The following is a 27,144-nucleotide window of genomic DNA, read 5'->3' as shown; positions in this document are numbered from 1 at the left end:
GTTGAATGTTCTTTCAGCTTGGGTGTGTGGATTGGTAATGGGCTTTATGAGGTTGGGCGTCAAGAGAAATGCTTGGTCACACAAGATGAGTGGCGGCACATCAGTGCCGCCAACAGTAAGGCTCAGGTGCCTAAATTTAGGTCCCTCAATAACTGTCGCCAGTGCTGAGCTTTGAAACACAAGGGAATTATGGCATCTTCCTGGGGAGCCAACGTTAGTGAACCAAAACCTGTACTTGTGGTCCACCAAAGCCATCAGGATCACACTGTACCTGAAAGCAAAATTGACATCGTAGTCAATGACCAATCAACCCAGTCCTGTGACTTAATGACGGCAGCGTACACTTCAACATAAAGCATAAAATACTAGTCCATTTGACAGTTTCTTGCAAGGGCGTACACATTTCATTGGCACATTTCATGAAGAGCAGTTGAAAGCTTGCAGCGGTCACTTCAGCATGTATATTTCTGTTTGTGTCTAATTTTAAATATATGCAATGCTACTAACTCTATGCAAAACCAGTTTACAATGCTGAGAAATCGTTTCATACAAGCATGCACAAGCAAACTGATGTTGATCAAACTGATGTATAAAGCGAGATGCATCATTCTTCAGCACACTGACAGTTTTGATACGTAGTAGTGCGTACAGCGTCTACCGAATAGCCATAAGAATTTTGTATGCTGAGATTTTTTAAAGGTTCTGTTGGTTCATAAGCTATTACTGAGCGTGGCTCAATATGATAAAAACTAAACAGGGTCGAACCACCATGCACATCTGCCATGTGACACAGTTCTGTGTTCTGTTGACTCGAAGGCCAGTGGCAGTTTGGGCTACTTCGTTCATTGACTAACAAGTAGCACAGCAGTGCAAAAGAAAAGGATGGCAAAAAAGAGAACACGCACCGGCTAGGTCGCGCTTTGTTCGCAGAAATCAGTCGCACAAAGGTGCTTTGTAGCGGTGCATATTACTTGTTTGCAGTGACCGTCAAGAAAGAAATTAAAAAAGCTATTGTTCGAATTAAGCACCAATTTAATTTGACTGCACCTGTACCATTTTATAAAGCAACACTTTCAGTACCAGTGGTAACATGGATTTCAATATATTCGAACGGAACAAGCTACGAATTTACAATTCAGTACCTGCAAGCAAACTTAGTGGCATTATTGAATATCTATGCACACCTGTCCTTTATGCTAAACATAAATGGAATGCAAATTTACGTTAAAGAATACTAAATTTCTTTCTGCACACTTCTACCTTGTCTAAGAATAGGTTGCGCAAGCAGCATACATTCAGCAAGCATTAATACTCGCCCTATGTGTGTACTTACCAGGCCTTATAGTTATAATAATCACTGGCGTACTCCTTCGGTGGGGAAACAGGCAAATGGCACCCATCCAGGGTACCTACTGTATGTGGGAAGCCACAAACAGCTTGCAACTCCCTCATATTGGTCGGCGGTCTCACCAGGAGTCATCCTCTTTACCCATTTTGCCTCAAGAACTTCCACGACGGTTTCGCAAAATTCTCTGTACATCGTGTTAACCGTCGACTTCCCCAGATCGAACAAATGAGCAATTGTCCGGTCCTCAGCTGACGAATACAGTTTATAGAGCGTCATGGGGACTCGCTTCTCTATACCAACAGCTTGCCGCATATTTGTCGTTTGTCGTGTCATTGTTGGACGTCAGACATCAACTATGTATTTGAAGGTCGTTTGCGACACTCAGAATGCTTACCGGTAGCACTGCCCTCCCAAGTTTCGCAATATCTTGTCAAAACGTTGTCCATCGCGATGCCCAAACTTGCCTTCGTGCACTGCAGGAAGATGAGGACAGTGCTGCTAGCATGTTGTTGTGGATCAACATCTGCTTTTTGACCAGGCGCACCCTCTCTGCAGCTGCGTCTATTTCGTTGTCCATTGATGAGATCGTCGCCAAAGTGAGGGCTATCTCGCACTTCTTCCTCACATGCTCGCTCTAGTCACTCATAGTTGATCTGATGGCAAACGGGCGCAGTCACGCAAGCACGCAAAACAGAAAAAATTACCCGAGACCACACTATCACCACACCACAATACACAACGTTTCCGCAATAACAGCCAGCACGACAGTAAAACAGCAGAATGCCTAGCCGACAACAGTCGTGGAACCAAGGAACAACAGCAGCGAGTGTGTCGGCGATGCGCGTGCGACGGTGGCGCACGAAGGAAGGGAAACCGGCACAACCAGCCACAACCGCGCGAACGACACGAGTAGGCGCATGGTGGCTAGCAGAGCGGAGAAAATCGGTTTGTATGAGGTACATGCTATGTTGAGTGAGTACATGCTCGTTTTTTTTTTCTCTTTAGTATAGATGACTTTTTTACGATGCAATGCATAAATAATTGCATTTTGTTACAAAAGACAAGTAAACAAAACTTTTTAGCAATATATAACGTGTTTATTTCATGACTGCGTACGAAGTGAGCAGCGCCTAAAGGGCCCCCAGCGGCAGCTTTCAAAAGCTCGCTTATAGGCCGTGTGACACGAGCTAACTTCTTTGAGGTGAAACTCCCTTGCGGTCCTTTAGGAGAAGGCAGTTTGAAGGAGATCCGAGTTGCCCTTGTGACGCGGGTATAAGAGTTAGAAAGAAAGGAAGATATGCTGTTGTGGCGTTCTCCGGAACAGTTTCGACCACCTGGGGATCTGTAGCGTACAGTGCCGTCGCATAGCCCACGGGCGCCTTAGCGTTTCGCCTCCATCGAAACACGGCCGCCGCGGTCGGGTTCGAACCCGGGAACTCCGAATCAGTAGCCGAGCGCCCTAACCACTGAGCCACCGCGGTAGGTTTTGTCAGCGGGGAGAACGGCAATTTTGTTCTTTCGTAGGCTCTCGTTGGCTTTCTTCTCGACGACAAAAAATCGAGTCCTCGGTGGCGAATAAGAATTTTTGTAGAAGGGCCTACGCCTTTTCTTGAATATCTCTCACCTCACGCGTGCCTTTCCTCGCAGACAACATGGACCACAGAAGAAAGTGCGAGTAAGCATTATATTCCAACGGAAGTTTCGCAAGCGAGCAGCGAAGACGACACTGGTGCGGAGTAGCCACTCAGGTTTTTTCATAGTGGTGGTTCAACAGCGAAAACACACACAGACCAAGAAAGAGACGAGACACACAAACCAGCGCTGCACTTACAACTGATTTTTTATTAGGAAGAAGCACATCATATATACACACACGAAAAACAGCGCACATGCGCAATGTCAAACAAGCCTCCTAGTGCTAGTATATGGCAAAAACCGCTCGTCTTTCTCGTGGTCTGTGTGTGCGCTGTTGAACCACCACTATGCATCAACAACAACTAGCCTGATCTGCAGTTCTTCTATCAGGTTTTTTTTTTGGAGAACACGGAATGTATTGGAGCAAAAAAAAATGCAAAATGCGCGCTCAGCTACCCCACGCTACAAAAAAAAATTAAACATTCGTATAAAACGGCAAGCAAAGCAAACAGAACCTCGTCTTGAAAAATATTCACAGTTTCTAAGTCCTAAGTTGCTAGTCAGTGCTGCTGCCAGTGTTTTTCTTCTGCTTTCCAATCAATTTTTTAAGCGCTGAATTATTTTCACTATTGATCTTTCAGTGATAAACAACACAAATCCGAAAGAAAAACATTCCTGTAGACGCCTTGCTTTCAGTGGTTCTTGGCTTCCTTCATGTAGATGTCATAACGAGCCCCTCATGAGCCATCCAGGTCTTATAAGACATGAATGGGTTTCTTCCAGAATAAGGGAGTACAAAAAATCATTACATACCTCCAAACACAACTTTTTCAATAACACTCTGCCCTCTATGCTGCGTAACCACCCAAAAGTTTTTGAAAATCATCAATCCTGTTTCAACGAATATTTTTTTTGTCTCGCACCGATGGCAGCAGTGTACTTGATAACGATGTTGCGTATGTGCTAAATGATGCATTCTGTGCTATCTTCTCTAACGAGTCCCTTGTAAACCTGCCACTGCCACCGGAATATCCTCATCCTCAAATTTATCCTATAACCTTCATCCCGAACAGTATCTCCAACGTCACTGAAAGAGTAAATAATTCGTCCTTGCCTGGAACAGATGGCATTAATGCTAAAATTCTTCAAAAATACTAAACATGTCAGTAGCTTTCTTTTGCCGGTCATTTTTCAGTAGTCGCCAACTTCTGGTTCCATTCCCGCTGACTAGAGGATCGGGAAGGTCGTTCCTGTCTTCAAAAAGGGTAACCGCTCATGCCCCGGTAACCGCTGACTGGTTTCTATCACAAGCGTTTGTTCAAAAATCACTGAGCATGTTATTCATTCTCAGGTTGCAACGTTGTTATCTTCTGTCAGATTTTTTTCACCCCAGCCAGCATGGCTTCCCTCAAGGCCATTCTTGTGAACTATAGCTTGCTCTTTTCATCATGATATTCACATCAACCTTGACCTTAATGCACCCACTCACTTTTTTTTTAGATTGTGAGAAATGTTTTGACAAAGTCCCACATCGTCACCTGCTACTTGAAAGGTCAAGTTTTAACTTATACCCTTGTGTGCTCACCTGGATCAGGGATTTCCTAACTAATCATCTCCAGTTTGTTGTCGCGAACTCACATTCATCCACATTCTCCCATGTCCACTCAGGTGTTCCCCTAGGTACTGTACTAGGCCCGCTACTTTTCATAATTTAAATTAACAACCTACTCAACAACACAACATCTAACATACGCCTGTTTTCCGACGATTGTGTGACATACCGTTCCATAAATTATCTGTCTTATGATACCACTCGACAGAACGATCTTATCAAAATGCATGAGTGTTGCGACACCTGGCTCCTGAAACTAAACATTAACAAATCCTTTTTAATCTCTTTCCACCGCCGACTTAACTACTCATCTCCTCACTATCTCCTCTACGGTTCTCCTATAACTCATATCGGCACTGTCAAGTACTTAGGTATTCATACAGTATCTCCAGTTACCAATCCTGGAACAGCCATATTACTCATGTAGCTAACTCTGCCAATGGCGTCGTGGGATACTTACGGCCCAACATTGCCTTAGCACCCCCTTCAGTCAAGCTATTCACTTGTGTATCACTCCTCAGACCTAAACTTGAGTACGCACATTCTATATTCGATCCTCACCAAACTAACCTGTCTAATTAACTGGAATCTATTCAGAATCGTGCTTCACGATTCATTTTTTTCAAACAATCTTGTAACCATAATCGAAATCCAAACTTGAGCTTCATATTTCCAGAAATGAGTTGTAGCGCCGAAAAAGACAACACATAGCAAGTGAGTCGAGACAGGTGCATACTCTAGCATCTCGCCGCAGACTGGCTCGCCTTTCAACTCTACCATGAGTTTTTGCACAGCTTGCCACCCGACAACGCGCTCTTCCGTCCAGCCCAACGTTTACCTTGTCACAGGCATTATAAAGCCGTCTACTCCCAGCGAGCCCATAACACAATATTTCAAAAACCATTTTTTCTCTATATTGCCCTGGACAGGAACGATCTTCCCGGACACATCGCGTCTTTAATGGCGTGGAGACACCAAATTTTTGGTTGGCGTGCTCTTTGTTTCAAGCGTTGCGTATTGTCCCAGGATGTGTGATACACGCTGCGCAATTCATATTTATATTATTGCATCCTTTATACCTAGCGATTCCGGCTTCTGTTTCTGAGCAGAATGCATCTTGAAACCACGCAAAAAAGACAATAGACGAGGACGAAACTAACAGCACAGAGCGCGTCCCTTCCTCGTCCATTGTCTTTTTGCGTGGTTTCAAGATGCATTCTACTAATAGTCACGTCCCCAACTAGCCCGTATCTCTCTATTATACTTGTTTCTGAGCGCCGGGATGTGGTACGATGTCACTATCATTGAAGAGCAGCAACACTGCTCACATGGGCCCCGAAAGTTGTGACGCATGTATTGCTGCGTCGTCTGCTCTCGTGCACATGCTGTTCGTAGCAGCGCCTTTCGAAGTCATGTGCCGGCAAACTTGGTCGGTACTGCAATATGCTCAGAAAAGCCAAGCGAGCGAGGAACGACACCGAGTCCTGAAACCAAGCGGCTCGCCTCAGACGATGTCAGTCGGTATACCGTGTATGCTAGCGCAGTTTCTTCGTTCTATTTCTCTTTGCCACGCCGACGCCGATGCTCGGTGGACGTCTTTGTCGGTGGCCTCCAGCTTACCCTTGTCATATTACAGCGACACAATGTCTTCCTTTTGCTACCGACCAATACCCGTCTCTGTGTTCACTTCGCTCCGCCCGAGCAGCCGTGCTGCGCGAGGCTGCTCAGAGTCCCGTGGCCGCTGATTGCGATATCTGCTGCTAGTTTAGCAAACAGTCCATGTATTCGCTATATGAATGCTTCCAGAAAATTGTACAGGATTCAGCATTTACCGCATCCGCCAAGAATACGCCCAAGACGATGGCTGCATCTTGACGCTACTTTTAATTATATATTTGCATATGTACACAGGCAGCAATTGCGTGTTATTTAGGCATGAATCGCAAGCTGTGCTCTCCTTAGGTTAAACAATCTCTTCTCTTTTGCGTCGCTTGTGCGTTTACTTGTTTGCGCAGTGCGATAGCTGTTCAACAATCACCGAGAAATGCCAGCGCCAGCCTGGGGAGCGCCTTATAGCTAGGTTGTTGACACCGCGTAGCACCGGCGCCTCTGACTCGTTGTAACTGTTTTTTTGCTTTTTTCGATGAGTACAGTACTTGAATTTAAATTGATTTATCTATAGGTATGTTCGGCGCCCATTTGCGATAAATAAAATGGCTTAATTTGTTGCCCTCAAGCGACGCCGACGACTGCTGGCTGCCGCCGCTGACGCCTGCAGCATTGGTTGACAGACTGGGTCACACCGCCTATTGGCGGCGCTTCCCGCTCGAGGTATTTGCGTCCTAAGATGTAGGCAATACTCGACTCCAGGTCACTTTTGTCAAAAGCACGCTCGATGACCATTTGTATTCGCCAAAACTCGTGAACTCGCTCTCCACAATCGCCGACATTGCACATACGAACCCGGCGGACTCGCTAGGCCTATTCGTATTGCAGGTGAGCCGAAGTGTGAACATACGAAATGTAGTCGCTCGTTTCGCTTATTCGTAATTGTACGAATAACGTGTAAACAGGAACAACTATAGTCATCGTCTCATCGACATGAAGGTTTCGCTCTGCCGCCGATATAAGGTGCCGGCTGGTCCGTCAGCAACGGCATAGATCTCGATTAGCACACCGACCGCTCTGTCGCCGACGCAGTGCCTCGCCGATGTCGCGCGTCGCCGTTTATAGCACGTCACGTTACTGTGCTGTGATGTCACTACTGTTCACTGATATGGTTACATAGGTCTACGTCACTATCTCTAACGCTAGCGATGCTTCTAGATTGTGAAAAAGAGCATTTAGGGACATTTTGGAGCTGAATGAAAATATTTTTTAAGCGTTTGTTGCGTCCAATACTTGGTCGTGGGAGACCTTACATAGAGAGGAAGCAAACAACAAGCTTACTATAGCCTCAAAATTTGGTGTCTCAACCCGTTTAACAGATCTTCAATAAATCAAGACTGCCATCGATAACCATTTTTTGTCATAACCGCCGTATCCCCCGCCAACCCCTCATGTAATACCAATTAAGTGACACGTTTGAGTACCTAATAAACAGATAAATAAATAAATAAATCGCAGGCAGTGCCACCCTGTGGTGCTCTTCAAGGCCTCGGCATGTTTGTGAAGGTTTGGCGTGATCCAACATTCAGTTACACAGAACGCCTGAGGTGTTCAAGGTTTCTCTTTTGGTCGTACATACGCTATATGTGAGTGGACATGCGACGACTTCTGGTTTAATTTATTATGCTTTCAAACAAAATAATCAGTACAAAAACCACACCGAAATAACGCTAGCGATTGCAGTTTATTCTCCTCCTAAGAATCCGATCTCCTTTTCTGTCAGTTGCAGTCCCCGATTCACTTCGACAGCCTTGTGCATTCGGTGTGTCTACCGGTCCGACCGCTGGACCCCGTGGGGAAATCCGCCCTCGTCGCCGGTTGGGGCCGTACACAGGAAGGTACGTATGCTGGGGAATCATGTTACACGCGATATATTGCATCAATGCTGCTTAGCGGAAGTGTGAATTTTCAGACAGACATTTGGTTCCTCAGTGCCAGTCATCGCTGCCTGTTGAGCACGCGTAGTGACTCTAAGTTTGGAGGTAAGAGGGCGACGACAGGGCCTAGTTTTTTTTGAGCGTGGACGCTCATTACACACTGCACTTTACGGAGCGAACACAGAAGAATAGACGGACCGCGCTCCATCCTGTCAGTGTCCCACCTCTCTTACGCATTCGTCCTGTAAAGTGTAGTGAGTAATTAGCGTCTCTTTAGAGGTGTACGTATTAAAAATGGGCTGGCGATTGCGTGGGAGCTGCTTCCGCAGGGCGCCTCTACATTTATGCTACATTTACGCGTTAAAAACAAAATTGAGAAATTCTCTGCCTGAGTATTTTTATGTGTCCAGGCTCCCCTCTTCGTTGGCAGACATGTCTTGATCGGAGATTATTACATTTTATCGAGAGCAATTCGTAAATGCAGCCGACATCATTTCTTCAATCCATCAGTAATTTTGTTTTGATCATCTCATTCCGAAAATGGGCGTTGAAAGAGCATCAGGAGCACTGGATACAAGAAGGCGTAAAAAAATGCCTCAGAAATTACCTTCAGCCGCTACCGATGTCGAATATATGCCGCGCCGCAGTTTGCTCCGGCAGGCAAAGCAAGCGTTCGATTTCACTTCTACTTCCTCCATGTGCAGCACGCACGCGATCTTTATTCGACATTTTTCGTGCAATTTTCCAGCCTGCAGTTGGCAGTCGGCAACGTTCTCGAGCGGGATAACCACGCAACGCAAATTTGAGGTCTGGGCTGCCTGCAAAAAAAGGCACGCCATGTACAACAGAACTGATATTAAGACCAGCTCAGTAATCTGTTCATGTCCCCATTACTAGAGCTGTAATGCGCATTACCCTACACCTGAGTCATCCTCTACTAAAGGAACCGATACAAAAGGGTTCTGCTATGTGTGCGTTTTTTGGAATCCTCGAGCGCCAATTATATTCTAGATGGAAGTTTTACCGGTTGCACCGCAACTCACGCCATACATCTGCTTCATATTCTTCAGCATTTTCTTCGCAAATACTGTCACGTATACTTATGCATTATGTGGGGATTCTTGTCTTGAGGCCGGCGACTTTCAGGAGTTTGCTTTAGCATATATTCTTGCTGATGTATATACCCGCATGTTAGTTAGTCACCAACGCATACGTGTAGAAGAACTGAGGATTGGGCGAGTTGGCGGTTATCCATCTTATTAAAAACCAGCGCTTAAGCACTCAGACAGAGGACAAGGCGAGACGAACTGAAGGCGTTGAAATTGCAACACAAATTTATTCGAAAGTAAGCAGTCATATTATACACTTTCACACTCGCGCGCAAAAGCGTCTTGCCAAACACAGATGCACTGCAACCATCCACATGTGGTAAAACCGATAAAAACAAACCGATGAAGAAAGCAGGAACAGGAGACACCCTTCCAAGGAACGAGCGCTATTATCGCAATCCCGCTACCCACAGTGAACCATGCTCATTTCCCTGCATGGCAATTTAATCGAGGTTTTGCATCCAGCACCCTTTCTGAGAATGTGGAATGCTTCAGCAATCTCTCTTGTGCGCTGGTCACCGTGTACAAACAACACGTAGTGTGAAGGAAAAAACTGAGAACAATTACACGCAAGGCAGTGTTGTCCTACATTTCGATTTTCTTTGGTGCTAACGGAATTGGCATCCTCTGCGAGGCGAACGTTGATACAGCGCACGGTCTGGCCGATGTATCTACGACCGCAAGACAAAGGAATAAGATACATCACGCCCTTCTTACAGGCAACATATTTGTTCCCATGCTTAATATTGCATAGCTTCTTACTATTCTTTTCCTGGCGTTTCCCCTGCACTGCAGCCCCTACTTCTCCCAGTTCATTCGGGGCAGAATAAAGCTAGCTTGCTCCGTATCGGGCTTCTTTAACCCGGGGAAACAGGGCGTGAATGTACGGCATAACCGAAACTTCCTTTCTTTTGGACCAGAAGGGAGTTCTGAGGGGAGCCCGGATGTCTTCACCGTTTTAGACATTTTTTCCGCACAGAAAACGACAAGAGCATCCGGGTAGCCTGCACCTCTGCACCTGCTGACCTGTACGTTGAGGCCGGTTCCCATTCTATGGGGGCAAAATTTCTTCATGGCCATACCGATGCGGTTCTTAACAATACCAGTTTTCAGAAGTTTAGATTTGAAATATGTGTAGTTAAGCAAAAATTTCTCGCTCCGAGGGGAGTAGTTTCAACATTCATGCTTAGGTTCCAAGGTTAGTTTCAAATCAAGGAACTGCAAGGTTCATTGATGAGGAACTTAATGTGTAAACTCTAGTCCCGACCCATTGCGGGCAAAAACATCAAGAACGTGAGGAATAATTCCCGGCCACGGAGATTTGCCTAGTAACTCATGAGAAAAGAAACTTCATCTCCGGTTCATCTCTAGTTAAATTTCTTTTCTCATGAGCTGAGCACGTGCCTTTTTTCTTCGCCATCTTTTCGCGCAGCAAGTTGAATCTGTTTTTATTGATTGCGGGGTTGCGGTATGTATATATCTCTATTTCTGAGAGAAACGCCAGTTGCTTGTGATCGCCTGTGGTGTGTTCTCTCTCCATCCTGTGTTAGCGCTGTTCCTAAAATGTTCCAAACTTGCTAGCCTTAACACGGAGTAACCGTACTAAGCTTCGCGATTCTGTCTGAACGAGAGTCGCCGCCGAGATGAACCCTCATGTTATGTGGCCTCGGATTTCTCTTATATTCTCATATTTTGCGCACACTGTCAACCCAAAAACTTCACGATATAAGGAACGAGCTGCAAGCTGCAAATGGGCCAGTTTGGTACGTTCTTATTCAAGCGATTAGTTCCGCACGGCCCACCTTACAACAGAGATCTGCTTTTCCATAGACAGCAGTCGTGTACATGTAGTCCCTCCAAATTTCAAGGACTGCGGATGTCATTACTAGAACTGTCCACTACATACGGTTAGAGAAATGAGCCAGAAACAAAGCACTTTCCAGACGTTTCGGTGATCGCCGATATTTGTGTACTTAAAAGGATGCTGAAGAAAGCAGTATATAATGAGAAAGCGCCGGGTTTTTATTAGTAAGATACATTTATTTAACTATACAGTCATCATTCCGGATATTTTTTTTGCGCACGAGTGTATTTTTGACGTTTTGTGGGTGGCCACCGGGCAGCTTTCAGCGCGCGCCTGCCTACGAGGTATGAAAACTTTCGAAAGCGCTGCGACAGGGGACACAGAGAAAGACACGAAGGACAAGCGCTTGTCCTTCGTGTCCTGCAGTCGCAGCGCTTTCAAAAGTTTTAAAAGATGTACCAAATAGCCCAATTGTCCGTGTTACGCCTACGCGCTAGTGCGCATGACGTCAAGCCTACCCTCAGTAGCGCTGGCTTGACAGAACGCTGTGCTAGCGGTGAGCGGATTTGGCACTAATTTAAGAAGCTAGCTAATAATACCACCGAGTTCATTTGGCAGAAGGCTAGACTTCATCTCCCGAAGCTAAGTAAGAAAACCATAGCTCCCTGCCTGGCTTCTGCGATTGGCCACGTTGATCTACCCTCTGATGTGATGAAGACTCTAGAGAAAGGCCCAAAGTTCTGCTTTGAGCCGGCGCCTTCCAGACAGCAGCTGCTTGCGATGGTTCGTTAAGTCGGAGTACGAGCCGGTGAACGACACAGTGGGAGAGCCAGAGAAGAAAGAGTGGGTACCGAATTCTGAACGTGATTCGAATTGACCAGCGCGGAAACAGACCAGGACACGAGAAGAAAAAACTGACGACAGGACGGGCGCTAACAACTCTGGTGTCATTCAGCGGCCGTCCTGTCGTCAGCGTTTTTTCTACGAATCATGTCCCCCCAACTCGCCCTATCGGGAATTTTGATCGGAAAATGAGTCAGAAGCCTACCATAAACCCGCCCTTGAAGCCAATTGTGAACTTTTTAACAGCGAATGGACTTTCTGTGATTGAGGTGTATAAAGACGGCGGCTTTGTTGTCCTTGATGAAGATGTTATGCGTGAAAAATATAACCAGGCTATTTGTAGAAACTTCGAGCTCAACAATTGTCGACCTAACTAGCAAAACCGAGCACCCTTAAAATTCCTTGAAGACAGGCACCTCAATTCTGTTCAAAAACTTATTAAAAATGGGGAGAAAAAACTGTTAGAAGTTTTTTTCACCGGAGAAACATAAACCAGATTGTCCCTGCTGAGTTATCGTTTGTTAAATAGAATCTTGGAAGGCTGATTTAGGTCGCCATTTGCAACGTTGCCTTAATCAACTGTACGTGTGCTATCCATCCCGAATTCGGAATTTTGACTGAGTTTTGTCTGAGATGAGACCTGACTTGGAGGGTGCTTAAAGCACGCTCTCTGTTGAAGTAGGAAACCTAGCTGTACTACTCGATTACTCACGACGGCCTCTTTATAGCTATTCATGAAAGCATCCGTTCTTTCCGAGAATATTCCAAAATTCTATTAGAATCACCATCAAAAATTTCCTGCCGCTATTAGAATTCTACCTTCATTCCACTGTCATTGAATTCAGCAATCAATTTCATCGTCAAAGGGCTGGCATTTGCATCGGTTCGTGTATGACCTCCATTTTAACTGATATGTCTTTATTCTATATTGACAAGCCCAGAAATGCGAACTTGTTCGGAGGTCCTGTGAAGAGTGTGTTCCTTTTTATTCACCATTATTTTATTGTTTTTAATGAAACCACTTATAACTGTGACGAGGTGGTAGCTAATGCTCTTCATAATTTTAGCAGCAATTCTCAAGGCCCCACATTTACTGGGAATTGCCAGAAGAGAACAAAACCCAGTTCCTCTATGTTCTGTCCTACTTACTCTGGTAAAGAGCATGTATGTTGCGTCTAAACCACTTGGTCTAAGAAAAGCCTCATGCCTTTCTCGAGTGCCCATTAAAAAATTCTAAAGCGGAGCAATGCGATGACTGCCTTATCGCCGATTTCTCGACATCTTGCGAAAATCAAGTGCAGGTTGGCTTTGACAAGCAACTGCAGTGTTTCACAAATCGTGGCTATACATGTCGCATGATTACCGCTGTGTGCGAAAGTCTGCTTCATAAGGTGAAACGCACCTGCAGCGAGGAAATGCAAAGTAATCAGAGAGAAAAAAAAGCCCGTTGCTATGATTCCGTCCATGCATTAGTTGGCGCCGGACATCAAGAAGGCTGGTGGCTGCATTGGTGTGAATGTCGGTTTTTCAGCATCATGCAAGTTGGCTAATATTTCCCTCATGATGACGAGACGACCTCAGGTATGCGCAACTAAGGATCAGATACGGTTTCCTGCTTGCAAGTGAGGAGTCATTTCTAGATTTTGCTAAAATGCAAATGTGTCTACATTGGCCAAACTGGCTGATGCTTTAACGAGGGAGCGCGTGAGCTTAAGCGCTCGTTGAAAATTAATTCAGAAGGGAGCATGCCAGACCATTGCAATGAGTTTAAAAATTGTGACACAGAGAAATGTGAACCTTTCTTTCACAGGGAAAAAATTTATCGCAAAAGGTGAGAAGCAACTGGCAATGGGGCATGTAACGAAAAGGAAACTTTAATGTTCAGGAATTCGCAGTGGCGAAAATAAAGCGGTAAGCGCTCCTTGGATTATGGAGATTGGAGAAAGTAATAGGCAAGGATAGACGAAATTTTGGAACTGTACGCAGCGGCTGCGTTTTTATTGAGGCAAAATGCTAAGGCGCCCGTGTGCTGTGCGATGCCAGTGCACGTTAAAGATCCCCAGGTGGTCGAAATTATTCCGGAGTCCTCCACTACGGCACCTCTTTCTTCTTTCACTCCCTCCTTTATCCCTTCCCTTACGGCGCGGTTGAGGTGTCCAACGATATACGAGACAGATACTGCGCCATTTCCTTTCCCCAACAGAAGATATTTATACAGGACACACACATACACGCACGCACGCACACACACACAGACACACACACACACACGCACTCACGCGCACACACACACACGCACGCACACACGCACGCACACACGCACGCACACACACACACACACACACACACACACACACACACACACACACACACACACACACACACACACACACACACACACACACACACACACACACACACACACACACACACACACACACACACACACACACACACACACACACACACACACACACGCACACGCACACACACAGAGAGAGAGAGACAGAGCATACTTGGTACAACAGATGCTGCTGAAATCAAGAATTGCCTGTTGGTTCTGCGCAACAGCAGATCACAGGACATAGATGACTTTAGCATTCTGTGTGGTAAAATATGTAGTCGATGTAGTTAGCCTAGTCATAGAAGACATCTTTAATTTCTGCATAGAGCATGCAGTTCTTCCCCGAAGAATGAAAGGTAGCCGTCATCTACAAAGGTGGAGACAAAAATCATCTGTGAAATTGTCGTCCAATATCTATTCTGCTGATTTTTTTGAAGTATTTCGAAAAATTCAATATTGGCGGATGTCCAGTTTTTCTGATAACTATAACATATTAACGCCTCGTCAACGTGGTTTAGGAAGAACTTTCTAACAGAGGCCACACTTCTAAGCCAGAAAAAAAACTAATTTTAGTCCTTTGAGCAGAAAAATCTCACACTAACTATTTTTGTTGGCTTTTCAAAAGCTTGTGCAACAAAAGTAAAACAGCGCTAATTTTTATACAAAACCACACAGAAAGGCCAGGCAGGACGGGCGCTGACTCCAACTATGTTTATTGAAAACCACATGTTGCATATAATAGCCCGAAGAAGGTGAACGCATGCGCATTTCTTACATGGTAAAAAAGAAAAAAAGGAAAATGCGTAAAAAAGCCAACAACATTAGGGACGTCATTGACAATTATGGTGCCGTTCGCTTTCAGAACGCAGCCGGCATGTCGGTGGAGAACTTTTTAGAATTGTTATTAGCCTACCTTGAATCCACGTATACAGAGTGGGAAGGTCGAATTTTTATTCAGAAGAAAGGCATTTGTATAGGTTCCTGCATTGCCCCAATTTTGAGTGATTTCTTTTTAGCTATGCATGACAGAGAACTAAATGACCGCTTAAATGGCACAGCTGTTGCAGCTGTTTCTCGCTGTGTGGATGACTATCTAGTTTTGCTCACCTGTGGGCGCGAAGCCTTTAGTAGGGAAGTGTCCAAAGTTCGAGGTGTATTTTCTGATGTTCTTGCCCCTTTGGAAGTAACTCATGAAGTTCCTGTAGAGGACACAATCAGATTTCTAGACTTGAGCCTGCAGTTTTCACCTTGCAGTGTGTGCTGGTCTTTCGAGCCTAGGGCTAATAAACCGTTGCTACCTTATAGTTCCGCGCACTTGAAGCTTGTTAAAAGAGGAATTGTCATGTCAAGCTTCAGGAGTGCACTTACAAAATCCTGTCGACATAAAACCGCGCGCAGCTTTAGCAACCAAGTAGGGAGGCTTACTGCTTGTGGCTGTCCGCTTCATGTTCTTTCTTCTGTGGCCGATGTTTTGTTGAAGAAACTGAAATGCTCCCCGACTCCTGAATGTCAAACAAGTAAGCCAGTGTGAGAGTGGCAGATCGGGCTAGTTGGTAATTTTCCATAATGCGATACAGCGCGAATAAAGACGGGGACGAAGCGAGACAAGACACCACAGCGCTGTGGTGTCTTGTCTCGCTTCGTCCCCGTCTTTATTCGCGCTGTATCGCATTATGGAAAGTAAGCCAGTAGCAGCTATTCCCTACATCCACAAGATATCACATAATTTGAAAAGTGTTGGTAAAAGAGTCGGAGTGGATGTTGTTTTTTCGGCTCCCATTAAGTTATCAAGTTTGTGCATGCGTGTCAACAATCCAGGGAAAACTATCCCCGTTTGCACGAAAAATCATGAGCGCAAATTCGGGAAGTGTCAAAAAAAATGTCGTGTATTCTATTCCATTGACTTGTAATAGGTTTTATATTGGCCAGACAGGACAGTGCTTAAACGATAGGCTCAGGCAGCACCGCAACAATGTAGGTAATAAAGAGTCCCGTAACCTCAGCATGCACTGTCGTGAGTGCGAGTGCACCCCACAGTTCGAATTTTGCAGAGTTGTGGATAGGAACACAGATAAGCTGTGCCGCGAAATAATCGAGGCTTCGAACATCAAGACGTATGGTGACACATGTGTGAGCGCTCCATCAGTGTCTTTATCTCAAAAAGAACTTCGCTTCCTGAATCGCACATTTTAGCTTGTGTTGGCTTGCAGAATCCCAGTGCATGAATGAGCTCTGCTTTGTTTTCCTTTTTGGTGCCTGAATGTATTTATACGTGCAGCGTGCCAAATAAACGTCAGTTGTTAGTTCAGCGCTGTGTCGTCCGTTTCTTTCTCGGCTCTCTTCTTTGGCTTTCGGCCTTGCGCTGCTTCAAATCAAACAAAAAACACACTCACACTCAGACCAAACCTACTCATTATCGCATATTTTTTAGCAATCTATGCTCACTTTCTCGTAGGGAGATAGAAGTGGTTCTGACGAACATGCCACCTCTCTCTTTAATAAAAATGGCTTCTGCCAGTTCACGAGCTAATCTATATTTGCTTCTTGCTGAAATTTTAATCTCGCCAAGTCGTGGTTCACAGTTTTTTTCGTTTTTATCAGTGCAGGAGCGGCAATGAGCGGGTAGGTTTTCGGACGAATCTGATGCGTTTCCTAATACCTTTTATGTTCCCCTGCACGCTCATTTGCGCAGCGTCCGGTCTGGCCGATGTACATATTGCCACATGCAAGAGGGATCTCGTAGACCACTCCCGTGGCACACCCAGATGTAGCTTTGGAACCGGTGCTAATTTTGGGGCACATCTTGGCCAATTTGCGGAGGGGTGGAGAAGACCATGGGGACTCCGTACTTGTTGCCAACTCGTTTTAAATTGTGGGACCCCTTGTGAATGTACGGTATCACCACTGGTTTGGCTTCGCCGAAGTGTTCTTTCCGACGTCGCCCCTTTGGCTTACCCTTTAGTTTTTGCAGCAGCGCCGCTGTCACGGCAGCCAAGACGTGGTTAGAGAACCCTGCTTTACGCTGTCTATTCACCTCACCCTGGAAGCTCGCCGACATCATGTGAGGGCACGACTTGAGGAGTGCTGATTCCATAGAAAGGGTGGCAATAGCCCTTCCAGTAGTTTTTGATTGAGCCGAGTCGACCGGTAAAAAAATTTTTATTGGTTTCGGAAGGTAGCGCCAGCAAACACTTTCGTCCCCCAGATTAATGTTAAGGTCCAAAAACGGGAGGCAGTCCTTTTCAGGAAGCTCAAATGTGAAAGAGAACCCCTTCCCGTGTTGTGCAAACATTTCTAAAATTTTCATGGCAGTCTCCTCTTTGCGGCCTTTGTCATGTCTCTTTAAAATCGCTATAAAATCATCAACATTTGTAAAAATCTTTAGGATAGTTCCATCGTCAGTTAGTGATGCCAAAATGTTGTCAATGAATGCGAGAAAAATGTTACATAAAACTGGCGCGGCACATAAACCTATGCAAATGCCCTGGCGTTGTAGGAACCGCCGGTTGTCAAACTGGATGAAAGTGGACTTAATATAAAACTCTAAAAGATACATAAAATTTTAAACGCTTGCCCCTGCCTTGTTTTGAAATGCAATAGTGCCGCTTGCTTCTATACATTGTCTAAACGCAATAAACAGGTCACTATGGTGCACCGAGTAAAAAAGATCTACAAAATCTTTAGAGAACGCGTAACCAATCTCCTCTTCCCTATCCAATACGCCGTCTGCATCGAAAGAATTTTTTCGTGAAAAAAGGGTACGAAACGTGAGAATCATTTAGGTGCTTAAGCAAAAAGCGGCTGATGTCCTGCTGCCAAGTACCTTTCTCATTAACTATGTCAACGGTGCCTCTGATTTATGGGTCTTAACCACAAAGAAGATTGACAAGTTATTCTCAGAAGAGTTTGAAACAGCTCTTGCCAGGTTCTGCAGCTCCAGGGATTTGCACAGGGCAACATCCTTGCCTTTTATCCTGGTGGCGGACGGTTTGATTTGCACGAAGTTCTTCGAAATTGCTTGCAAAGCTTTCTCGATGAAGACATTAGAACAAAGTTCCCTTCTTTGACTGCAGCTGGGACAGGCTGTTATCCTTGCAGTATGCGATCACCTTGTCAGTCAAGACTTTCCCTCACGGAGCGGGCTTCTTCTGGGGTGGGGACCTTGCCAAACAGTCTATGCCGTCGAGAACGCTCCTTTCTTGATTTTCTTTTTCTGCTTTTCCTGCGACGCGCCAATTAAAAGCCAACAGCTCGTGTGCCGGTACGGAAGGGTCAAAGCTGTATTTTGGTTATTTTGCCAGGATGTCCGCGATGTCTTTTTAGGGTTTGTGCAAAAATTAGCGCTGTTTTACATTTGTTACACAAAGTTACACCAACTAGCCCAGCAAGAGGCACTGTTAAACGAACTTTTCAAATGCCTTCGATCGAGTCAACCACAAAAGAATGTTGGCCAATCTCGAACACTGTGGTTTTCGCGGCAAAATTTTTGAAATGGTTAGGCCCTACCTCAGTTGCTGTGTGCAACAAGTGGCAGAGTAAACAACGACTTATGAAATTTCAACCGGCTTTCTTCTGGCGCTGTGCAGGGCAGCTTTCTGGGGTTGTTGCCTTTTCTCCTTTATGTCACTGATATCGTCTGAATAAGTAAGATTCAAAGTTTTCTAATTTGCGCAGATTACACTACTCTATTTTTCAAGGCCGCAAACGTACAATATCTTGAAGATCAATCTAAAGATTGTCTGCGCCTACTTTATGAGTGGTCTGAATGCAATTCACTAAATAATAATAATAATAATTGGTTTTTGGGGAAAGGAAATGGCGCAGTATCTGACTCATATATCTTTGGACACCTGAACCGCGCCGTAAGGGAAGGGATAAAGGAGGGAGTGAAAGAAAGTAAGAATAGGTGCCGTAGTGGAGGGCTCCGGAATAATTTCGACCACCTGGGGATCTTTAACGTGCACTGACATCGCACAGCCAATTCACTAAATACAAACACTAAAAAAAGCAAGGCTGTTCTTTTTAGGCCTCGCAATATGCTGATTTCTTGTCCACCACTTTCCCTGAACTTTGGTTCATCGCTAATACAAATAGTTCGTGCGGTTAAATGTTTAGGGGTGCTCTTGTCATGGGATGAGCACGTCGAAATTGTCGGGGACAAATTATCGAATTTTGTTCTTGTAGTGTCTCGAATACAATGTTTATTACCGCAGCCTATTAGGCAGATGTTGTATAATGCACTGTTTTCTTCTTCTCTTAACTATTGTTACTTGGTGTCTAGTATATCGTTTTTTACTAATAATAAACGGCTGTACTATATACTTCAGAAGATAATTGCTTGCAGTACTGCTGATACTCCACGATTTAAATATAGTAAACCGCTCCTTGCAGCACTTGGCATCAACCCCGTTCCCCAGCTCTGTGACACGATACATTTAATTAGCTACCGGTCTAGTATTTTAAAATATAGCTAATTCATGACACACCTGCCCCTTTTTACAAGGAATGAACAGAAGTATTCTACTCGCGCTTATTTCATATGGCCTGCTCCTAAAACATGGACCAGTTATGGTCACCAAACGCTGCGCTATACTGTTCCTTATGTAATAAAGGATGTAACAGACTGGTGCGTACCTAAGCTTAATCTACAAGGTTGTGTCAGTATGGTTTGTACTCGCTTTTTTGTAAGTGTTACTTTTAGAGTTCACGTGCTGTTTTATACCGTATTCATACATGCCATCATTATCATCATCAGCAGCATGACTGCACCCACTGCAGGGCAAATGTCTCTCCCATATTTCGCCAATTAACACTGTCCTTTGACAGCTGCGTCCACACTATGCCTGCGAACTTCCTAATCTCTTCCGCCCACCTAACCTTCTGCCACCCCCTGATACCCTTGCATTCTCGTGCAATCCACTCCGTTACCCTTAAAGACCAGCGGTTATCTTGCCGTCGCATTACATGCCCTGCCCAAGCCCATTTCTTCCTCTTGATTTCGACTAGGTTGTCATTAGCACGCTTTGTTCCCTCAGCCACTCTGCCCGCTTACAGTCTCTTAAATTTACACCTATCATTTTTCTTTCCATGGCTCGCTGTGTTGTCCTTAACTTAAGATGAACACTTTTCGTTAGCCTCCACATTTCTAACCCTTACGTGAGTACCGGTAAGATACAGCTCTTGTACACTTTTCTCTTGAGGGAAATTGGTAAAACACTTGTACAATTTTCTCTTCAGATATATTGGCAACCTTCCATTCATGATCTTAAAGAACATGCCATATGTGCGGCACCCCATTCTTATACTTCTAGTTATTTCCCTCTCATCATCCGGATCAGCTCCCTCTACCTGCTCTAAGTAGGCGTTCCTTTTCGACTTCCACCACCTCGGCTCCAATTGTCAGCTGCTGTTCCTTTGCTGGACTGTTTAACATTACTTTTTTCTGCATATTAATTTTAAGACCCACTGCAATGCTCTCTCTGTCTAAATAATGTCATCATCGAATCGAAGATTATTTAGGTATTCTCCATTAACTCTTATCCCCAACTGTTCCCTATTTAGGCCTCGGAATACCTCGAGTGAACAGGCGGTGAAAAACATTAGTGAGATCGTGTCTCCTTGCCTGACGCTCTTTCTTATTGGAATTTTATTGCTGGGTTTATAGAGGACTATGGTAGCTGTGCTGTTCCTATATATATCTTCCAGTATTTTTTTTATTCAAATACCCTAAAGGCCCTTTTCAGGCATTACATAGGATGGGGGGGGGGGGGGGGGTGTAGAGTTACATATAAACAAAACTACACACATAGCTCTACAAGCAACACAAATCCAGAGCTCCAGGCAAAATGGGAAAAAAAGTACAGAAAATTCGAAGTTGAGCATATGCAGGAATCGAGACTTCCTAATCAGAATTTATTTGTAAAAACCACTTTACTTTTTGTACAAAGGCGTCATGATATGAGGTGAAGACAATGTCACCCGGTAACTTGTTCCAGTGATGAACGGCAAGAAACAATGGTGAATGACTAAAAAGGTTGGTACGTGCAAACATGGGTTCGATTTTGAGAGCATGATTTAAGCGCGGAAAGATACGGTGGGCGGGTCTAATATAGTATGAAGCGAATGAAGAGTGGATGTGATACAATCTGTGAAAGTGTGATAATAGTGCTAGTATTCTTCTCTTTTCGAGTGATGGTAGCTTTAGCGATGCTTTGATTGCCGTTATGCTGGACAGATGTGCATAGCTCTTAGTTATAAATCTCGCTGTTTTATTTTGTATTGACTCCAGTTTGTGAATTAAGTAAAATTGATGCGAGTTCCAAATTAAGGATGCGTATTCTATTTTTGAGCGGACGAGGGTAGTGTAAACTAAACGTTTGGTGGCAGGATCAGCTTGCTGCAAGTGACGTCTGATAAACCAAGTGCTTTAGATGATCTACTGACATTTTCAACGATATGGTTATTCCATGGTAGATCAGGCGAAAAATGAACACATACGTATTTGGCTGTAGAGAAATTCTCAATGGGAATACTATTCATGGAATAACAGTGATTTAGACGCTGATTATTGTTGGTGAACGTTATAGTCTTTGTTTTAGAGACGTTAATTTGCATTTGCCACGGTTCACACCAAGTGGTGATTCTGTCCAGCTTTGTCTGCAAAGAGTTGGTGTCTTCAGCGTTGGTAATCTGTCTATATATAACACAGTCATCAGCAAATAATCTCGTAGAAGAGGGAATAAATTCACTTATATAATTAATTTAGATCAGGAATAAAATTGGTCCAAGCACCGAGCCTTGCGTCACGCCAGATTTTACAACGGTTGTGGAAGAGCAACACCCATTTACAGACATATTGGTAACGATTGGTAAGAAAGCTAGTAATCCAGGTGATAATATGCTTGTTAATGTTGAGAGAATTTATCTTCAGTAATAAACGATAATGGGGTACCTTATCAAAAGCTTTAGCGAAATCAATAAATATAGCGCAATCCTTAATTTACAGTGCACAGCATGATGAAGGTCGGTAATTGATTCAAACAACTACGTCTCACACAAACGACCATGTAGGAAACCACGCTGATTAGGGGAAAAGAAGTTGTGCTCGGTATAAGTGTTTCATTATGGCAGATGATATGATATGTTCCAACAGTTTGCAGGGTATACTGGTTAACGAGATAGGTCTCTAATTTGTTAGCATAGATTGGTCACCTGATTTAAATATCGGAGTAACACAAGCAAGTTTCCACGATTCAGGTACGCGTCCGGTGTCAAGAGATTGCTGGAACAAGGCAGTAAAAATGTGAGATACAATAGGATTTGATAATTTTAGCAGTTTAGAGCATATATCGTCTGGACCAGGCGACGAGTTAATTTGTAGTCTGTCGATAGCTTTCTTTATCCCTTCACGCGTGACGATAAGGTTATTCATGGTGGCACTAATAGAAGTGAAGTTAAGATCAGAGGGGATTGGAATCTCTTCAGTGAATACGGAACTAAAAAATAAATTAATTTTTTTTGCTGCTTGTAATGGTGAAAGGTGTTCGTCATCCTTTATAATTGATATATTTCTAGCTGGGGACTCGAGATTTATTACTTTCCAAAATTTCTTGGTATTATTTCTTAATAAAGCCGACATATCAAGATTAAAAATTTGTCTTAAGCTGCTTCAATCTCTTTCTTGCAAGCTGCTGCATGATTCCTGTAAGGCTCCTAATCACCATTCGAGGCAGTCTGTTTTGCTCTAGAGTATAACACTTCTTGAAGCATCGCTTTACTTGTGAAGTGAACCATGTATTGTGCGTTGATGGGGCAAAGGTAATTTTTGGAATATATTTATCTTTAGTTAATTTAGCTTGTCATGGACTGTTCTTCAATTTTCCGTGCTTTCACGACAAAGAAATGTGTTTAAGAATTCTTCGGAGAATGACGAAAGCTCGCTCAAAAATTGGCTGTCATTTGCTCGAGTATAATCGTATATGACCTTATTTTGCATTTCAGGCTTTTTAATTGGTAGGGCGTACTCGCAGTGTAAGACATTATGGTCGCTAATGCACTCTAATACGTTTATATGCATATTTTCTGGCTCAGTTGTTAGCACCAGATCTAAGACGGCACTTCCACGCGTTGGATAAGATACGGTTTGGGTCAGAATAAAGAAGGAAAGTAAATCAAGAAATTCCATGCATTCGCGTTGCCTTGTACCACTAGTGGGTGCGCAGGCCAGCCAGTCTCTTCCGGGATAGTTGAGATCACCAGCCAGGATTATTTATCTGCTCGGGTACTTGTTTTCAAGAAAACAGTGATTCGCCGAGGTTGTCAACAAACTGATTCCGTGCATCTGGCGGGCGGTAACATACACCGATGGCACACGCGTTTTGGCGATACGTTAAGAGCAGATTAACCGGAAAATTATCGAGGCTAGACACATCTTTAAAAAACAAAAAACAAAAAGGGGATTTGCAGCCGTGTTTTCGATGCTACCGGGTCCTGCTCACATTTGTAGGTGATCCACGCACTGCTCCCGCTTGTTCGAGCATCGTCAACTTTCAAGAGCGGGTACTTTGCGCCTGCTTGTGGCACGCTCCTGCTGATTTCGAGCCATCGGCAATACTCGGCGGCCTGGTGCTGCTTTTACTATCGCCTACGCCTATCTGCGCAACGAACGAAAAAAAAAAATTTCCAAGTCGGAGCCGGTGTCTACAATGCGAGCTTGAAAGCAGTTTTTGATTGCAATTAGCGCAGCGCCACCACGAGAAGTCGACCAGTCTTTTCTAAACAACGTGAAACAGCTTGATAGTGAAAGTTCGTTGTTCGTAACATCCGGCGATAACCAAGTTTCAGTGCTAAGGAAATATCGGCAGCACAACATTCATGTGAGAGCACGCAGCTTGTTTGTTTAAAAGGCTTCAGAAGTTGTACACGATGATGGACAGTGCCCCTAAAACTTTATCGTTTCTACGTCATTCGGGGCTAGCCGTACCACGCTTCTCACGTAAAACTGCCCGATCTTGCGAGCTGTCATATACATATAGCTTCATTCTGGAAAGAATTTTGTCAGAAAGAAGCTTTTATGTTTCAGTATCTGATTCCCGTTGCGCGCGCACAAAATCCCGGAGCTTTTTTCGTATGAATTGAATTCTTGGTAAAAGATCTTCTTCAATCCAGACCCGGAGCGTAATTATGTCTGAGTTTGTGAGCGTTCCTTAAGACGTTACACTTGGGTTTGAAGTTCAAGAACTTTAGAACTATAGGGCTGACGTGATCTTGTTTACACTGTCCTACTCTGTGGGCTTGTTCAATTTCTCCTGCCTCGATGTCAAGATTTGCCGATATAAATTCAGTGATTAACTTTTCTGTGTCTTTCCAATTTTGTTGTGAGGTTTCAGCAATGCCCTTAAAACCAGGTTGTTCCTGCGCATCGGGTTATTCAGGTCATCAAGGACCAGATTTGCCTGCTCTGTTTGCCTTGACTCCATACATTTTATCTGAGCCTGAGATTCATTTACCACTGAGTTCACGTTGTTCGCGTCTTCGCGCAGGTCATCGACGACAGCAAGACGATCCTCAAGTGTTGAGAGCCGTCGTTTGATTTCTGTGACGTTCGTGTAAATTTCTTTCAGTTTGCTAGATGTTTCCTTCTGGAACATTTCACATGACGAGGCTAAATCTTTCAAGAGGGATCGAATGTGCTCCGATATGTCCGGGCCTGGATTTGTTTCCACGTCGCCAGCACAAACCAGTAGGTGCGTGACACAGAACAGGACGGTAAGTAGGCGCCCACCCGGTTTCCACAAATGGCGCAGACCTGATGACCTCAACCATACCGAAGGCTGTGAGCTCGTCCCTCGATACAGCGGGAACAGTACGTCGATCACCTACAAAGGAGAGCAGGACCCGTTAGCACCGAAAACACGGCTGCAAATCCCGATGAGCGCTTGTATTCGAGGGTATTGTAGGGTGTCCAGGGGCGCTGCAGTCATTGCTGATGGCGTCTTCTGCGCAGTGGATGATGACGGTTCGTTGCGCAGATAGGCGTAGGCGATAGTAACAGCAGCACGAGGCCGCCGGGTATTGCCGATGGCTCGAAATCAGCAGGAGCATGCCACAAGCAGGCGCAAAGTACCCGCTCTTAAAAGGTGGCGATGCTCGAACAAGCGGGAGCAGTGCGTGGATCACCTACAAATTTGAGCAGGACCCGGTAGCATCGAAAACACGGATGCAAACCCCCTTTCTTATTTTTATTTTAAAAGATGTGTCTAGCCTCGATAATTTTCCGGTTAATATGCTCTTAACGTATCGCCAAAATGCGTGTTGCCGAAAGGATTGGCTAGCAGCCTTCACAAACCTTGCAATGTACAGATAACTTATAACCCCTACCAATATCCAAATATTTGGTTCGGTTTATAGGGGTGTAACTTCCCAAAGCAACTCAGGCTATGAGAGACGCCGTAGTGAAGGGCTCCGGAGAATTCGACCATCTGGGGTTCTTTAACGTGCACTGACATCGCACAGTACACGGGCCTCTAGAATTTTGCCTCCATCGAAATTCGACCGACGCGGCCGGGATCAAACCCGCGTCTTTCGGGCCGGCAGCCGAGCGCCATAACCACTCAGCAACTGCGGCGGCCCAAAGGATTGCCTTGACATAAGACTTATCTTCATGCGTTCACAGACGCGTTCACAGACTCAACTTGATGTGTTCACAGACACACTCCTGAGTAAAAAACAAAAAGTATTGTAATCTGCTCTGAGCTTCTTCTTGTGCCCCGTATTCACCTTTTACTCGCTTGAAACTTTTTTTTCCCGGTCACAATTGAACCTTGTGTACAGAACCATGCGGATTTTGGCGCTGGAGACCATCTGTTATCTTGAAGTGCGCTTTCTTGTCAGATGTATATATTCTGTATGATCATTGCCACCCACTCCTGCTTAAGATTTTGCATGAGGTCGGCAGTACATGTAAAATAAATAAATAAATAAATAAATGAATAAATAAAAAATCTACACTCTGATTCCGCAATGCCTGTATGACTGGTGAGGTTTCCATTGAGTCGAATGCTTTCTCGCAATCAATGAAGGCTATATATAGGGGCTGGTTATATTCTGCGCATATCTCTATCACCTGATTGTTAGAGTGAATATGACCTATTGTGGAATATCCATTACAAAAGTCTGCCTGATCATTTGGTTGATTAAGTCTAAGGTTGACCTGACTTTGTTACGGATTACCTTATTACGGATTACGGATTGTCTTGTAGGCTAGGGACAGTGAGCTGAGCGGTCTCTAATTTTACAAGTCCTTGGCGGCTCCGTTTTTATGAATTAAGATTATGTTTACGATTTTCCAAGCTTCTGGCACGATCGAGGTGACAAGGCATTGCGTATACAGGGCGGCTAGTTTTCTAGCACAATCTCCCGTCCGTCTATCAACATAACTGCTGTTACCAGATCCTCACCAGCTGCTTTTCCCCTTTGCATTACTCCTTAGGCTTCCTTTACTTCCTCTTTCGTTACTGTGCGGAATGACGCATTGCTGTGCGGTACTGTCTCTATCATTAATGTTCTGGTTACATTGGCTACTGTACAGATTTCTGCAGACCTCCTCGGCCACATTAACTGTCTTATCCATATTGCTAATGGCATTGCCGTCCTTGTGTCTAAGCGCGGAGATCTCTTTTTACCTATGCCTAGTTTCATCTTCACCGCTTTTAGTTTAGGCTACCTCCATTCTTTAGAGCATGCTAGATTCTGTCCATACCAAACTTCTTTATGTCGGCTACGTTGCGCTTATTAATTAACTTCGATAGCACTGCTTGTTCCATTCTTTCTGTACGGTTAGACGTCCTCATGCTTTGAGGTTCCCTAATAGGATCTTTCGTCTCCTGAGATAGCTTGCCGGTAT

General features: G+C 44.5%; 1 protein-coding gene across 1 annotated transcript in view; it reads left to right on the top strand.

Annotated features, from left to right (window-relative positions):
* LOC144104577 (serine protease 56-like) overlaps window positions 1-27,144 on the top strand; it is a 394,798-nt gene that overhangs the window by 275,018 nt on the left and 92,636 nt on the right. Inside the window, exon 4 of the mRNA XM_077637676.1 lies at window positions 7,987-8,101. Within this exon, the coding sequence (XP_077493802.1) occupies window positions 7,987-8,101 (115 nt within the window). The remainder of the gene's footprint in view (window positions 1-7,986; window positions 8,102-27,144) is intronic.

This window comes from Amblyomma americanum, chromosome 9 (genome assembly GCF_052857255.1).
Source record: "Amblyomma americanum isolate KBUSLIRL-KWMA chromosome 9, ASM5285725v1, whole genome shotgun sequence".
Taxonomy (NCBI): domain Eukaryota; kingdom Metazoa; phylum Arthropoda; class Arachnida; order Ixodida; family Ixodidae; genus Amblyomma; species Amblyomma americanum.
Note: the sequence above shows the minus strand (reverse complement) of the source record. Positions and strands in the feature narration are given on the sequence as shown.